Genomic DNA, 16,288 nt, shown 5'->3' with positions numbered 1-16,288 from the left:
AAACTGCCAGACGGCAAATGCATTCGATCCTGGTTTCAGATTCAAACAGGTTTGCTGGTACAATGCTGCCAGATTGACTCTGAATCCAGACTTTCCTAAAGAATTCCTCCTTACCCCAAACCACACTTGAGTTACTGGAACAGCTACCTGCACGTTTGCATCTTAGACACCTGTGTGTAAACAAGTGAATAATGGGGCCCAAGGAGGGTGCCTTGGTGGCTTGCCCTGAATCAGAAAAAGTATTTGCATCATTGACAATGGCTGGGAGCTGGGAAGGAATCTCCAGTGCCTGGTCGTGGAGCCCTTCTGGGTGCTTCCATTCATTCACGAGTTCATACGGTCGTTGAACGTTTGTGGAGATTTTGCCCCTGCTGGGTGCTGTCGTTTTCCTCTCCGCAGGGCACATCTGCAAAAAGGGCGATCAGGAGAGCCCTCCGAATCCCCCTCCACAGCGGTGGAGTGCAGTGGATAAGGCTACCTGGGTTCAGATTCTGCCTCCTCCCTTACCTGTCACCTGTCTGTGCCTTAGTTTCCTCATCTGTATAATGGGGTTGATAATGAGATGGCCATGAGGATTAAATGCATTCATGTGTATGAAGCGTTTAGCAAGCTCCTGGCTCACCGAGAGCACTCTGTATGTGATATGAGCTGTTGGGACGCCCTTCCACTCCAGGCAGGAGGCAGCCAGCCTCTTGTGGAGTTTTGGCTTATTCCAGGAGTTTGCCCAGAGACAAAGTGTCCTTGGTGATACAGCCCAGCCTGCTCAGGCCCCTAAGCAGCACTCTCTCTTCACTTCTCTGTGACGTTGCCTTGGAGACAAGAGTCCATCATCTTTCTGCCAGTATGTAAACTGTGAATCGTGGTGGCCTCCTTATGCCTGAATCCCCTACTGCTGTCACCTGGCAGTTTCAGGGACAGGCGGACCACTCAGTGCACCTTCAACACCAGCATTCGTATATCCAATCTTGAAAGTGGTTTGGCCCTTCCTTCATGACTTAACATTGGTTCAACTCAGTTCCAGAAATGCCAGGCACCAAATCAAGCTCTGGAGAAACTCGCATTGATAATGATGAGTAGAGAGGAGGGATGGTGGGAAGAGTCCTCTCTATTCATTGACTGAATCACCACTTGCAGATCTCCCGAGATGCCTTGGGCAGGGGCCTGGGGTTGAAACCCAAAGTTAACAGGACTCTGTTTTCAGCACACTGCTGTAGCTCGATATGCCGAGCGCTCAAGTCTGTATGGAGTCTCTGAGAATGTCTTATCTGGGCATTCCCAACCTTTTATAATCTGGCTGTGATCCCAGCTCCACCCTTCTTCACCCCTATGCACAGTTCTTCAAGTACTGCCACGTCTTTTCACAACGGGGCCTCGATACCTGCTGTCTCCTCTGCCTGGAATGTCCCACCCGCATGCCTCTTCCATGAGAACTCTACTCATTCTATCAAACCCGCCTTAAAGAGCTGCCTCTTCTTGGCGGCTTTTCTGACTCTCGGGGCTGAGACTGTCCATGCTCTTCCGGGTGCCTCTATTATGAATGGAAGCAGTATTATAATTTATCTGTTCAAGGCATTCTTGGACGCTCTTGGTAAGAGTATAAATTGACCCAACTCTTTGGAGAGCAGCTTGGGGCCAGCTGTTAACATTTCATATCCTTCACCTCTGGAAATCTGCCTCGAGGATTTTATCCTTCAGAGATACTCATGAAAATGCACCTAGATGTATAGACAAGGATTTTCATACAGTGTTGTTATAACAGAGGAAAATTGGAAACAACCAAAACTTCCACTACCGGGTAGTTGAGTCCCCTGTGGCACACCCACACATTTGTACACCCTGCAGCTCTCAAAGAATGAGATGCAGCTGCATTCATGGGTGGACAGATGTCCCGAATGAACTAGGCAAAACAGTATATTTGAAACCCAATTTCATTAAATAGTTAAGTACAACCTGGATAATTATATACTAAAGTATTAGTAATAGTGATGTCAGAGGAACTTATTTTCTATAATTTTGTAAGGTTTTATAATGTGTGTGCATTATTTTTACAACAAGGAGAAAAGATGAAAAGAATAACAATAAAAATTTTTGTGTTTATACGTCTGCCTCCTCGCCCACAGATTCAAAGGCAGGTGTGTTATGTTTGTAATTACAGTGCCTGACTAATAATGGCTCTCAGGAAATGTTTGCATGAATGACGAATGGAAGGAATTATTGCCCAAGTTTGGGAGAAGGCCATAAAGGAGCTGACATTTGCTACAGATGTTCAGAGATGAATGGGGATTCACCTTGTAATCAGGGAAGGGAAGGCGTTCCTGGCGGAAACAGCAAGAGCAAAGGCTCCAAGGCATGGCGGGGGGGTGGGGGGGGGAGTGTCTGGAGGTTGGCCTCTGTCCACACTGGATGCAGTTGGACAGGAGGCTCTGGGCTCCCCTGAGGGCCAGGCCTTCCCCAGACTGCTGATCACCAGAATTATCTGCCAACCAGCTTCCCAGACCTCACCCAACTCTACCTGGGCTCTGCAGGTGGGTCCAGTGCATAGCCAGGCTTGGAGGGCAGGGCCTTGATGTGATCAGCAGTGGGCACGATGGGGACAGACTTGCCCCGGGGGAGGCTGGACTCAGGGAGGCCTCCGTAGATGGCTGGAGAAGAATTGCAGGTCCGATGAAGAGCATGACAAAGGGGCTGGGAAGGAGGTAAGGATGAATTCCCAACTCCCTAGAACTCTCAGTATTTATGACCACTTGATTGGAGGTGGAAATTATAATGTCACGAGGTTATTGGAGTTGTGTGGCCAGGGGTTGATGTTTAAAAAATTCAAGACAGGACCCATGCCCGTGAATGTGAATGGTTTATGGAGGAAAAGTGATAAGCTGGGTTTTACTAAGTCCAAGGTGACTTCAGGCAAGGGAAGGTCTGCCCCTTCGTCGGAAGGGTACCCTGTTGGTTTTTTTTAGCAACCCTCCTACCCAAGCCTCTTTAAATTGGGTATTTTTCTTTCTAGTATTTCTCACTACCTGGCATATATTTATTGATTGTCTGCAAACCCAGTAAAAAAGAAAGACCTTGTGCCTTTTGTGTGCTAATAGTTTCTGCTCATGTTCTGTTGGACAGAATTTGGCCACACCCAGCTAAATGGGAGGCTACAAAATACCTTTTTTTTTTTCTGGGGATCCATGTGCCCAGTTGTAATTCTGCTACTAAGGAAGATGAGCATACTAGATACTGAGAGTCATGGAATAATCTCTTCCACACTTGTCCACACCTGAACCAACCGCTGGCAAGGGCTGGAGTATCTACCCTGATTGGATTTGCTCCTCGAGCCCAGGGGTGAGGTCAGTCTCCCCTAGACCCTTGGGCCATGTGCCAGGGGAGCATCTCATAGAAAGAAAGAAGGAGGAAATGGATGTTTCATGGACACTCAGCCACACAGACCACAGGATCTATCTATCTTCGCAAGATACAAGCTGAAACCCGAGAACTAGAGGGAATTGACCGAGGGCAGAACGTAATGGTGACTGGACTGTGGGAAAGGAAGTAACCAGAGATACAAGGAAACCCTGGAGAAAATGGTATTTTGGAGGCCAGGAGCAGTTTCAAGAAGAGATTGAATCAGATGAGGCCAGAGCAGAGGTCTTGGGTCCAGCAAATGGGTCAGTGGAGATTTTTGAAAGATGAGGTTCACTGTGGAGGGCAGATTGTAGCAGGGTAAGAGGCGGGTGGGAACTGGGAGGAAAGAGCCCTGATGGCTGCTTTTCTGTCTAGAAGGTTGGCAGAGGGGCCTGGACAAAGTGCGGATGGTAGCTTAGGATCAGGAAAGAACTTCTGATTTTTGGGGTTTCTTTTTAAAGCCTAGGGAAGATAGATGTTGGTGTGTTTTTATGTCACAGGGAAGTGATCCAGGGAGAAGAAAACATGAAGATAAAAAAAGGAAAGGGGTGATTGATGGGACAAGGACTTGGAGATCACGGAATCAAGAGATGAGGCAGACTTTTAATGTGGAGAAGAAGGAGCCCAAGTAAAGTAATTGCAAAGGGCCCCCAACCCTCCTCTGACCTGGCCAGACATGGACAGGTGGGGTGACTGACAAACACCTGAGTGCTGATGATGATTGGCCAGACCCTCTGCTGAGCGCTTCAGATTCATGTGTTATCTAATGCTCACACAATCACTCTGGAGGTAGGTGTTACTGACCCACTTTGCAGATGAGGAAATTGAAGCTTAGACAGTGGTTTGTTGATAAATGTTAAGCAAATGGCTGTCTGGACAAACTGTATATATATATGCCAAGTTTATTATAAATATATTTTGCAGATATAAAAGATATGCAGCACACATTTTGCAAATAATAAAATATATACTATTTTAATTGTAGATTCCATATAGCCTATTGATTCTTTTTTTAAAAATAAATTTATTTATTTTTGGCTGCTTTGGTTCTTCGTTGCTGTGCGCTGCTCTCTCTAGTTGCAGCGAGCGGGGGCTAGTTCCCCGATAAGGGATCTAACCTGTGCCCCCTGCAGTGGAAGTGCGGAGGAGTCCTAACCACTGGACAGAGCAGGAATCCCCCTTTGCTGGACTCTTGCATCTGTAGGCAGCCTATGATTGCAACTGACAAAAGAATGTAGTTCCGGGGACTTCCCTGGCGGCCCAGTGGTTAAGACTCTGTGCTTCCAATGCAGGGGCAACAGGCTCGATCCCTGGTTGGGGAACTAACACATCCCACATGCTGTGTGGTGCAGCCAAAAAAAAAAAAAAAAAAAAAATGTAATTCCAACATGAATGTTGGTTGGTATTTTGTTTAAAATTAATTTCTAAGAAAAAAGTGAAAGGACATATATCAGAACTTCATTCAGTCATCAATGACGTGAGCAACATCTTCGCTGAATTTGATAATAGTTTTCAAATATTGGAAGAACATTCTCTCCATCTTGGAGCTATTCACAATGTAAAGGGTACAAACACTACACATGTTTAAGTTTAAACTTAAAACTTAAAAACATTTTTAACATTTTTCCATCACTTTCTTAAGAAAAGATTGTCTAGACAGTCAATGAAACAATAATCAAAACCCTTGTTTGTAGCATAGTTGTTCCAAGATGTAAATACTCCCACTGGGGTTGCTTTCAAGCTACCAACAGGATACTGTTGAACGCAGAGTTGGGAAGATTCAAGGTAGCATGTCATCATATAGGATTTCCACCTTAGAGGTATAACAGACATAGGTAACCTCAAGAACACAAATAATAGTAAAATGTAGTAAAATAATCAGGAAGTGATGACTTTTAAGTATGTATTACTTTTGTTTGTAATATAATTTATTTAATTGTGAAAGTATATAAATCTAATTTTAACAGCAGCTATATATATATATATATATTTTTAGCAGCTATATATTTCTTAAGAATTTTTTGTTATAAACTTTTTTTTTTTTTTTTTTTTGGCTGCGTTGGGTCTTTCATTGCTGTGCGCGGGCTTTCTCTCATTGCGGTGAGCCGGGGCTACTCTTGGTTGCAGTGCGCAGGGTTCTCACTGCGGTGGCTTCTCTTGTTGCGGAGCACGGGCTCTAGGCGCGCGGGCTTCAGTAGTTGTGGCACACGGGCTCAGTAGTTGTGGCTCACGGGCTCCAGAGCGCAGGCTCAGTAATTGTGGTGCATGGGCTCAGTTGCTTCACAGCATGTGGGATCTTCCCAGACCAGGGTTCAAACCCGTGCCCCCCCTGCATTGGCAGGTGGATTCTTAACCACTGTGCCACCAGGGAAGTCCCTTAAGATTTTTTTGATATGGACGATTTTTAAAGTCTTTACTGAATTTGTTACAATATTGCTTCTGTTTGTTATGTTTTGGTGTTTTGGCTGTGAGGCATGTGGAATCTTAGCTCCCCAACCAGGGATCAAACCCGCACCCACTGCATTGGAAGCCAAAGTCTTAACCACTGGACCACGGGGGAAGTCCCTAACAATGGCTATATTTAACAACCAGTTCATAAAATTCCTGAAAATCAAACAACTGGCTTGCAAGCAGGCACCAGCCAGTACACCTCTGAGCCTAGAGATGTTCGATGAAGCGCCCAGGGTCTCACTTCCAGAAGCACAGGGAAAGGGGGAAGGATAAAATGGGCGGGAGAGGAGTCCAGAGTGGACGGACTGCGTTCGTCTGTGTTTTCTAAATGAGGGAGGAGGTGGGCTGCTGAGAGTGGCAGGACCCTTAAAGGCTGTGGCTGATCTTCGGATGACCGCTGTGGGGAAAGAGATGGGAGGAGGAGGGCTTTACTGAAGGCCCAGCCCAAACTGGACATCCTCACCTCCCAGTGGGTCCAGACACCGTCCTTGTGAGACTTCTAAGAAAAACACGTTCTCAGCCTGCAAGCAGGAACAAAGTCCTTGGTCCAAGGGCAGCACTTGGCAGACTGGGGGGGGAGAGGTGAAGTGTGTCAGGCAGAAGTTCAGGTCCTAAAAAAAAGAAGTGCAGGTCCTGGGAGTTGGAGGTACTGTGACAGGTGTGTTGCAAAGATTGGTCAGGCATCCTTTTCGGGTTAGAAAGTAAACTAGGGCGAGGCCAACACACTAGAGAATGGGAGTGTGAACCCAGGTTGTAGGGTTCCATGGATGCTTGGGGAGGCTGGGTAGATAGTAAACTCCAACCTGGACTTCTCGCCAGAGTCAAGAAAGAGCAGTCTCTGTTGAAATTTTTGATGACATCAAAATTTAAATATTTGTATGACCCGAGATACCTTGAAGTTAAAAGACAAACAAAAGACTAGAGGAAAGTAACTGAAGAAAAATATATAATGGGGGACTAGACCTAAATTATGTAAAGAATTGCAAATTAAAGGAAAAAAAAAAAACAACTGAATAGAAAAACGGGCAAAGCATACAAATGGGTAATTCACCAAAGAGGAAATAAAAGAAGGTGCCAATTTTTTTGCCTATCAGATTGGCAAACAGGAAAAAGGTTAATGATAAGCGTTGGTCAGGTTGGGAAATGAGCGCTTGCATTCCGTGATGGTGGGGCGCAAACTGGAGCAGCTGTTTGGAGAGCACTTTAGCAGTCTTTATTAAAAATAATGTACATGCCCAACATGTTTGCAAATTCTACCAAATTGATGAGACACACAGAGAGGGGGAAAAAAAAAAGAATCAGTCCTAGAATAGAGGATAAAAATGGATTTATCTGATACTGTATTATTGAAGATGGATTCATATCCCATTCACAATGCCAACAAAAAACATTCAGTATTTGGAAGTAAATTTAGAAGGATTGATTCAGAGAAAGCTGAAAATTTTAGTTGGTAACATTAAAAAAACCCAAAACAACCAGTACTGAATGAAAACTGAGTCATTCAGGGAAAACTGTACATTATAAAGATATCCCTTTGCCGCAGGCAGATTGATGCAATCCTATTCGAGATGCCTGCAGGAAGCTCATTTGGTTTTTGTTCGAAAGCAAACACTGGAAGACCAAGGGGAGGGAGTGTTGGGCGGGGGTCAGGCCCCCAGCAGGACCAGGATCCCAGGTCACGTGGCTGGAAACAAGCGAATTCTGTCTGATGGGCTGCTCCCTCTGCAGGTTTCTCTTTCCTCTCTCACTCTGTTGGTCTGTCCTCACTGTTTCTCTGCAGGTCCAAGCCTTGAACTCTGCCAGTAAGTTTGAAGCGGAGATAAAAGCAGAGCAAGATGAACGGAAGCAGGCGGAAGAGAAGAGGAGGCTCCGCCAGGCAGCCTTCCGGGAACTCAAGGCCGCTTTCAGTACATAGTTGGGCTGACCTTGACCTCTGGCCACAGCTGTGCCTCACAGATGCCCCGGGGAGACCTGGCCGGGCATCCTCACCCCAGCTGACCCTTTGCCCCAACAAGCCTTCACAACCACCACCCAGCGCAAACTCCTTAACCTCATAGGGGTGGCAGGGGGCGGCTCTCATCCCCATTTGGGAGCCCCTCCCAGAGGTTCCAGCTGCCCCCCACAAGTCCCTCTCCTGCTTGCCTTCCTCTGCCCTTCTCCGTAGCCGGAATGTGCCTCTACTTGGCAACCTTTACTTTTTCCTTGTCTCTTTCCCACTCCACAGAGTGGTCTGCTGTGTTAATTTGTACAGATACTTCTTTCTTTGGTGGTCCTCAGAGGAGATAGTCCCTGGAGGCCTATGATGCTAATGTTGCCCATTTTCTTGGGTAATCCTTTTTCTGTGCCTCTTCCCGTCACGCCCCTCTCTCCTTTGTTTCTCCTCCAACTTCCCTGTTCTCATTCTTAGCCTGATCCTGCCGGGTGCTTTTGCATCTTCTGTCCTCTGATGATGGTGAGGTTTAAGGCAGGCCAGGCTGGACCACTCCCTAACCCCTCTCCAAAAGGGGCACGGCATGCTGCTGAGATGACACAAAATAGCGAAAGGATAGGAGATTCTGTTCCTTCCCATCACCTTTCTCCTGTCCTCTTAGCATCCCCCCTATATCTATCCTTTTCATTACGCTTCCCACTTCAGCCTTTTTTTTCCTACTCCTAAATACTGTGCTACTTAACTGTAAGAATGAAAGAATGATTATAAGTAATATTAATGAGTAGAAGAATTCCTGTTAACTCTGACTTTATGCAAATTATATTACAGTAGACCCCTGACATTCCCAAGTGACAAATCCAGAGCCTTTCCAAATCCCAAAAGTCATGACCATCCTCACCATCTAGCTGGTTTCCAACCTCTGCTCTAAGGTGCTGAGGTGAAGCTGTTCTTCAGCATAATTTTTTATATGTTATGAGTTCTTGGGATTGCTCACAAATATCAGGGGTTTTTTGTATTTTATAAAAGAATTTCTAACATCATATTTATTTCTTCTCTTTTTTACCTGCTGTCTCTACAAAAAAGAAAACATCTGCATTTTTACCTTACAGCTGTTCTTTTTAAATAAACAGTGCAAATGGACTTTGCCATCACATCAATGTGCTTCTAGTCTTCTGTGAATTGGAGGGGAGAGAAGGGTGTTTTCTGTGGGGGCCACATCCAGCCTAGGCTCCTGTTTCACACCAAGTCTCCGAAGTAGAGTTAGAAGTGGTGCTTAGAGGTTTGGCTTTCACTCCGGGGCATTCTGAGTACTGAGGTTGCCTGTCAGCTACTCTTCCCCTTCCCATCACTGAGGATTCTTTCACCTGCAGGTAAAATCCGCAGCTTAATTTCTCTTGCTTCCTGGATCCCTTGAAACTCTGATGAGGACCAGTGACCCTTCCCTCCCATGTATAATTCCAGGGTATTGAGGGGACCTAGGTAAAGACCCCTGGCCTAAAAGAACACCCTTAGCTCCCCAGGGAGAATAATTTCTGTTTCTGCACAAACCCAAGACCTACAATTCTCAGGCATCCTTCTTCCATGTAGGGTCACCCTAACCTCCCCACCAGAGGAAGTGGATATGAAAAAGGCATGGAGAGGCCCTTGCATATAATCCAGCAATCGTGCTTCTTGGTATTTATCCAAATGAGCTGAGGTACTTTGTCCGCACAAAAACCTGCACACGAATGTTGATAGCAGCTTCATTCATAGTTCAAAACTTAGAAGCAACCAAGGTATTCTTCAACAGGTGAATGGATAAACAAACTGTGGTCGATCCATACAGTGGAATATTAATTCAGTGATGAAAAGAAATATTATTCACTGTTGAAAAGAAATGAGCTATCAAGTCACAAAATGACATGGAGGAAACTTAAGTGCATATCGCTAAGTGAAAGAAGCCAATCTGGAAAGGTTGCATTGTATATGATTCCAACTGTATGAAATTCTCGAAAAGGCAAAACTGTGAAGGGAGTGAAAAGATTAGGGTTATCAGGGGTTAGGGCAGGGAGGGAGGGATGAACAGGGGATTTTTAGAGCAGTGAAACATTCCGTATGATGCTATAATGGTCATTATACATTTGTCAAAATCCATATAGAATGTATAACACAAAGAGTGGACCCTAATGGTACTATGGACTTCAGTTAATAAAAATGTGTCAATATGAGCACACCGGTTGTAAGAAATGTACCAACACTAATGCAAGATATTAATAATAGGTGAAACTGGAGGGGGAGGGAGGAGAGGCGTATATGAAACTCTGAACTTTCTGCTGAGTTTTTCTATAACCTAAAACTGCTCCAAAAAATAAAATCTATTAATTAAAAAAAAAAAGAAAAGAAAAAAGAAGGAAGGAAGGAATGGAGACAGCAGTATAATTACTTCAAATGTCCATTTCCCTCTGTGGACAACTAGAGCCATGTAAGAGCTGAAACCTCGTGATTGCAAATGGTAGAAAATGTAACACAAAAGAACTTAAGGGAAAAAAACGGACAAATATTGGGTTATGGAACTACAAAGACCAGAGGCAGCACTTCTTTGCCCCCTCTTGGTCATGAAGTCCTATAGATCGTGTTCCCTTCACGCTTCTTACCCACAGTTGCCATCCTCCATCTCCACGGCCATGGCCTTCATTGGTTCTTTCCTGGGTCTCTACAGTGGCCTCCGAACTGGTTTCCCTGCCATCATTTGGCCCTGACTGTCCAAACTGCCGTTAGAATAACCTTAATAAACTGTGGACCGTAGCTAACATCTCTCCTTCAGTTTTTGGTTCCCCACCTTCAGGATCTGGGCCCTGCTCACCGCCTGCTGCTTCATCTCTTGGCCTTCCCCCTCCCTTCCAAATGGTACACTCCCGGAATATGCAATACCTAGCAGTTCCTAGAAAGTGCCACTCCTCCAGACTTTTGCACATGCTGTTCCCTGTGCCTGGCACTCCCTCCCTTCCCCTGGCAAACTATTTCTCATTGTTTGTGACTCAGCTAAGAGATTATCTTCAGGAAGCTTTCTTAATGCTTGCAGCCTAGGTGCCCCTTCTCGGGGTTCCCATTTCACCCTAAGTTTTTCTCTATTGTAATCCTTATGACATTATGCAGTATCCTTCTCTTTTCTTCTTTTCTTCCTTCTTTGGACTACGGACTCTTTGAAGGGCAGAAACTGCCTTACTGCTGTAGACCTAGTATGCTGCCTCACATGTGACAAACTCCCACCGCACGTGCATGTTTGTTTCACAAGGACGTACCAAGTTTGTTGGAGCAGACAGAGATGGGCAAGGGAAGACCACTGCCACTGACTCAGGGACCTTCTAAGCACCTGACATGGGAGCCTAGCCTGAGAGGACAGCTCTGAAAGTGAGGACAGCAGAGATTGCGTGGACGTCTGTCTCACTGGAAAGGTGATGAGTCTACTCCCCAAAGGCCCTCCTTTGACTGAGAAATAGGGAACACCAACAAACAAATCAGTTCTGCCTCTGCCCTGGAGACTGTGTGATGTAATAGGACTTGCAATCAGTTACTAGGCTAGTAATGTAGCCTCACTGAGCCTCCGTTTCCTCTTCTGTAAAGTGGGAATGGTGACTGTCTACCTGGCAGATTCCATCCCTGGCATATATTTAGTGCTCAGGACATACGGGTCCCCTCTCTGTCTTCTACCTTGCACTGCTACAATTCTGTCTCCTTCTGAGACCTGGGTCTTTAAAGTCACATGCGAGGGACTCCAGGCCAGGGTGGCCCAGAAACGCTCAGTCCTGGCTGCTGCCTTAGCCCCAAGCCCAGATGCCCACTCACCTAGCTCCTCTGTTTTTTTTTTTTTTTCGGTACGCAGGCCTCACACCACTGTGGCCTCTCCCGTTGTGGAGCACAGGCTCCGGACGCACAGGCTCCGGACACGCAGGCTCAGCGGCCATGGCTCACGGGCCCAGCCGCTCCATGGCATGTGGGATCTTCCCGGACGGGGGCACGAACCCGCGTTCCCTGCATCGGCAGGCGGACTCTCAACCACTGTGCCACCAGGGAAGCCCCTCCTCTGTTTTTTTGAGTCTCCTTTCCCAACCAGCCTGGAGAGATTTCTGCCAATCTGCCTGTTCACCTGCCACGCCCCTGCAGCTGACACTTGCTGAGCCCTCCTGGCCTGGTCGTGTGACCTGACACCTGTGGCCTTGTCCCTGCTCAGATTTCTCCTCGATGACCCTGCTTGTACACCAGGCCAGATTCTGGCCACATCCCTACCCACCAGCCTGACTGGTTGCGGGGGAGGCCAACTGGTTCTAGGGGGCCAACTTACAATTCTACAACTTAGGGAGGCGCTGAAGATGGGACCTTATCGGGGGTCAGTTTCCCCGCTCCCTTCCTCTCCTTTCCGAAACCAGTCGCTTTTGGCACACTACCACTTGGTATTGGTGGGAGTGTACATTGCTGTTGTCCTTTGGAAGGGCAATCTGGTAGACTGTTAAAATTTTAAATTGTATTTGTATTAGTCATTTATTTCTGCTTTAACAAATCATCCCATAACTTAGTGGCTTAAAACAATAATTAACATTTATTATCTTACACAGTTTCTGTGGGTCAGGAATTCAGAAGTGGTTTCGCTGGGTTCTAGCTCAGGGTCTCTCATGAGAAGTCAAAACGCCAATTGGGGCTGCTGCCATCTAAAAGCTTGACTGGGGCTGGAAGATTTCATCCACCACTCATGTGGTTCACAAGTTGGTGTTGCCTGTTGGCCAGAAGCCTCGGTTACTTGCCACGTGGACCTCTCCACTGGACTGCTAGAGTGTCCTCACAGCATAGCAGTTGGTTTCCCTCAAAGTAAGTGATACAAGAAAGGGGTAAGCTGCAATGTCTTTTAAGACCAAGTTTCAGAAATCACTGTCTATTGGGACGTCCCTGGTGGTCCATTGGTTAAGACTCTGCACTCCCAATGCAGGGGGCCTGGGTTCGATCCCTGGTCGGGGAACTAAGATCCTACATACTGCAGCTAGAGAAGTCCGCACGCCGTGACGAAGAGCCTGTGCAGCCAAAATAAATAAATAAGTAAATAAAGCATGTTCCATCATTTCCATAATATCCTACTGGTTATACAGGTCAGTCCGACTGGTCAGAATTATTGGGAGCCATCGTGGAGGCTGGCTACTGCAGAATCAGTCAGGGTTCTTAATTACAAGTAACAGAAGCTAAGCGGACTGATTTCAGCAGGAGAATTGATTGAAAAGACAAGGAGGAACTCGCAGAATCACTAGCGGGGTTGGGGGACCACGCTAAGAAAACAGGCAGGAGGCCAGGTGGCTGGGCACTACAGCCGAAAGCACGCCATGGGAACAAGCCAGGCCTGGTGCCCCTGCCCTGGCTGATAAGAACTTTGGGGTGTCCTGCTTCTTCAGGTGCTTACTCCAGATTCAGAGTCTGAGGCTGAGCCCAGTCACTCGCCCACGTGTTGGAGATGGGAAGGGTTAGGATCTGGACCATTTGTCTTCTGTAAGGGGAGGTGAGCTCTGTCTCCCACCAAGATGCTTATTTCCCCCAAACATGGGAACATACTTCAGATGCAGAACAGTTGTGAAAGAATGGCAGATGTCTGCTGCAGAGATACTCATGAGCTTTGACCCAGGGATTCTTACCTCTGGGAATTTATCCTATAGGTAAATAGAAACATGAACAAGTGTATGTTTAAAGGGATACTTGTTATTGCATTGTTTGTTTTAGCAAAAATAATGGAAACGATCAGGATGTCTATCAGCAGGGGGGCAGTTAAGTGCATTATGATACATCCATGTAAATAATCACTGCTAGGCAGCCAATGAAAAGTATGTGGAGGGCCCCATGACGTATTCTTGAAAAAGGCCAGGAGCAGAGCAGCATGCGCAGTACTGCTCAGGTGTTTTGTTTTGTTTTACATGAGAGATAGAAAGCCATGTCTCTGCGCATGTCAGCTAAGCTGCATGAGGTCAGTGGCCAAGTAGATTTTGGGTCAAACTGCTTGTATCCTCAGCTCTTGGTGGTGCTGAGAACTAAGAAGTACATCATGCTTGTTATTTATACAACATTTTGGAGAAAGCCATACAAGAAACTGTCACCGGTGGGTTACTTGAAAGAGGAGAGAACCTAAGGGTCCTGGGTAGGTCGGGGGGGGATTTAAATTTTTTCCTTTATATGTTTTTGAACTCTAAAAAAATTTCAAACTGTAAACATGCACTGCTTCACCATTGTAAAGCAATTATACTCCAATAAAGATGTTAAAAAAATAAAACAAACAAAAAAAACATGCACTGCTTTACTACTGCAGCTGTTAATAACAGTTACTAAAAAAGAGAGGAGACTCTCTGACCAGAAAGAAAGTGAGAAGAGCAGTTGAACACGCATGTGGAAACTCTTTAGGACAGTGAAAGTATGAAATCCTAAATATGCAAGACTCAGGAGAAAACGAATAACATTTTGGGACACATCGTGGGGCAGTCACCTGTATTCCAAGATAGTTTTTATGATTTAATTTTCTTGGTATACATCTGGAGGTTGGAAATTAAAAAAAATAATTTAAAATATGCAAGTACTTTTATAATAAAAATGTTTTCAAACACAAAAATGGATCTGTTTCCATAGTTATCATCTGAGCAGCTTTTCCTTGATGTTTGCTGTGCTCTCTGGCTCGCTCTCTTCCCACACTCTCTTCCTTGTGTTTTCTCTTTGCTTTTCAGCTGTGTACCCAACACTATTATTTTGGGTACCAATCTGAGCGGTACTGCCCTCTCCACTGATGAATCCATCCACCTTTTTTATCCACTTTCAAATTTCTGCGTCCTCCCTTCTTCATCACCTACTCTTTCCTAATCTTCTGTTCTCCCTGCTCCATAGACACCTCTGATCCCCAGCCCCAGACTCCTTGATAACTGCAGATTTGGCATTGCCAATCAATCTCTTCCTCCCTCTGTTCTGAGACTGGTTCCTGCTTCTACCGGGTCCTACCTGTAACTTCTCTCTGTCCACCAGCTACACCTTTTCTTCCCAAGAGCCTGCCTTAACTCCATACTTTTCCTCTCTGCAGTTGCTGGTAATCACTGCAGTTGCAGTGATTCCCCAGGATTTCAAAAATCTCCTCTCTATGGGTGACTCTCAGATTTTTAGCTCTGACCCCCTCTAATCTCCTTCATTTCAAACTGCCTCTTTAAATTTTTGGATGACTGTATTAGTTTTCTAGGTCTGCTGTAACAAAGTACCGCCAACGGGGTGGCTTAACAGACATTCATTGTCTCACAGTTCTGGATGATAGAAGCCCAAGATCAAGGTGTTGGCCAGGTTGGTTCCTTCAGAGGGCTGTGAGGAAGAATCTGTTCTATGCCTCTCCCCCAGCCGCTGGTGGTTTGCTGGCACTCTTTGGTGTTCCTTGGGGTGTAGAAATATCACCTGGTTTCCTATCTTCATCTTCACATGGAGTTCTCTATGCATGTATGTCTGTGTATAAGCATACTCTTTTTATAAGGACATCTGTCATATTGAATTTTGGCCCACGCTAGTGACTTCATTTTAGCTTAACTACCTCAAAACCCTATCTACAAATAAGGTCACATCCTGGGGTACATTCTGAGGTTAGCAGGCCAGCATATCTTTTGGGGGGACACAATTCAATCTATAACGATGATGTTCCAGTCACTATTGCTGTGTAACAAATTATCCCAATATTTAGTGGCTTAAAACAACTATTTTATTATACTCATGGATTTGGTGGATCAGGAATTCAGACAAGGCACAGTGAGGATGCTTGTCTCTGCTTCATGATGTCTTGGGCTTGGATGCCTGGGTGTGACTTGACAGCTGGGGCTGGCATCATCTGGTGGCAATTTTCACTCAAGTGTACGACTGTTGATGCTGGGGCTTTAGTTGGGGCTATTGATGGGGCTAGTTACTTGGGCCTCTCCTTGTTGTTTGGGTTTCCTTGCAGGATGGCACCCTCAGGGCATTTGGACTTAACCATACATCAGCTCTTGCTTCAAAAGAGGCTGTGAGCAAACAAGCTCTATAGCCTTTACGGTCTAGCATTGGAGTCATCTCATTTCACTTCCACCACGGTCTATTGGTTATAAGGGCTTGAGGGGAGGGGAATTAGACTACCTCTAGAGAGGGTAGTGGCAAGGTTCTATAGGAGTATGTTGAACAGATGTTGTTGAACAGATGTTGTTGTATTTTCTTTAGAAAAATACATCTGTCACAGTCGATCAACCGGTGTTCCTTACAAATTAAATTTATTTTGAGCTAAACTCTTACTCCTCCCTCCCCCTAATGATCTATTATTTTCAACTTCTCTGCTTCTATCAATGTTACAATAAAGCTGAAACTTTGTTATTATCCCTGACTAGGGCAGGCAGAGTCTACTGCTGTAATTTTACAACTACTATTTGATGAAACATAGGAGAGTCAGAGTGAATAAAAGAAGAAAAGCGCCCTTCCTGAGGAGTAGGTAATCAAGAATTTATTTGATTTTATAGGTATTTT

General features: G+C 45.5%; 1 protein-coding gene across 2 annotated transcripts in view; it reads left to right on the top strand.

The window, feature by feature from the left end:
* The window catches only part of EFHD1 (EF-hand domain family member D1), a 39,175-nt gene extending 30,251 nt beyond the window's left edge, over positions 1 to 8,924 (top strand). For both annotated transcript variants that reach the window (XM_060301734.1, XM_030865275.2), the window contains one exon: positions 7,622 to 8,924. In XM_060301734.1, the coding sequence (XP_060157717.1) occupies positions 7,622 to 7,756 (135 nt within the window). In that variant the 3' untranslated portion in view covers positions 7,757 to 8,924. The remainder of the gene's footprint in view (positions 1 to 7,621) is intronic.
* The last annotated feature ends 7,364 nt before the right edge of the window (positions 8,925 to 16,288 follow it).

This window comes from Globicephala melas, chromosome 7 (assembly GCF_963455315.2).
Source record: "Globicephala melas chromosome 7, mGloMel1.2, whole genome shotgun sequence".
Classification (NCBI taxonomy): Eukaryota; Metazoa; Chordata; class Mammalia; order Artiodactyla; family Delphinidae; genus Globicephala; species Globicephala melas.
Note: the sequence above shows the minus strand (reverse complement) of the source record. Positions and strands in the feature narration are given on the sequence as shown.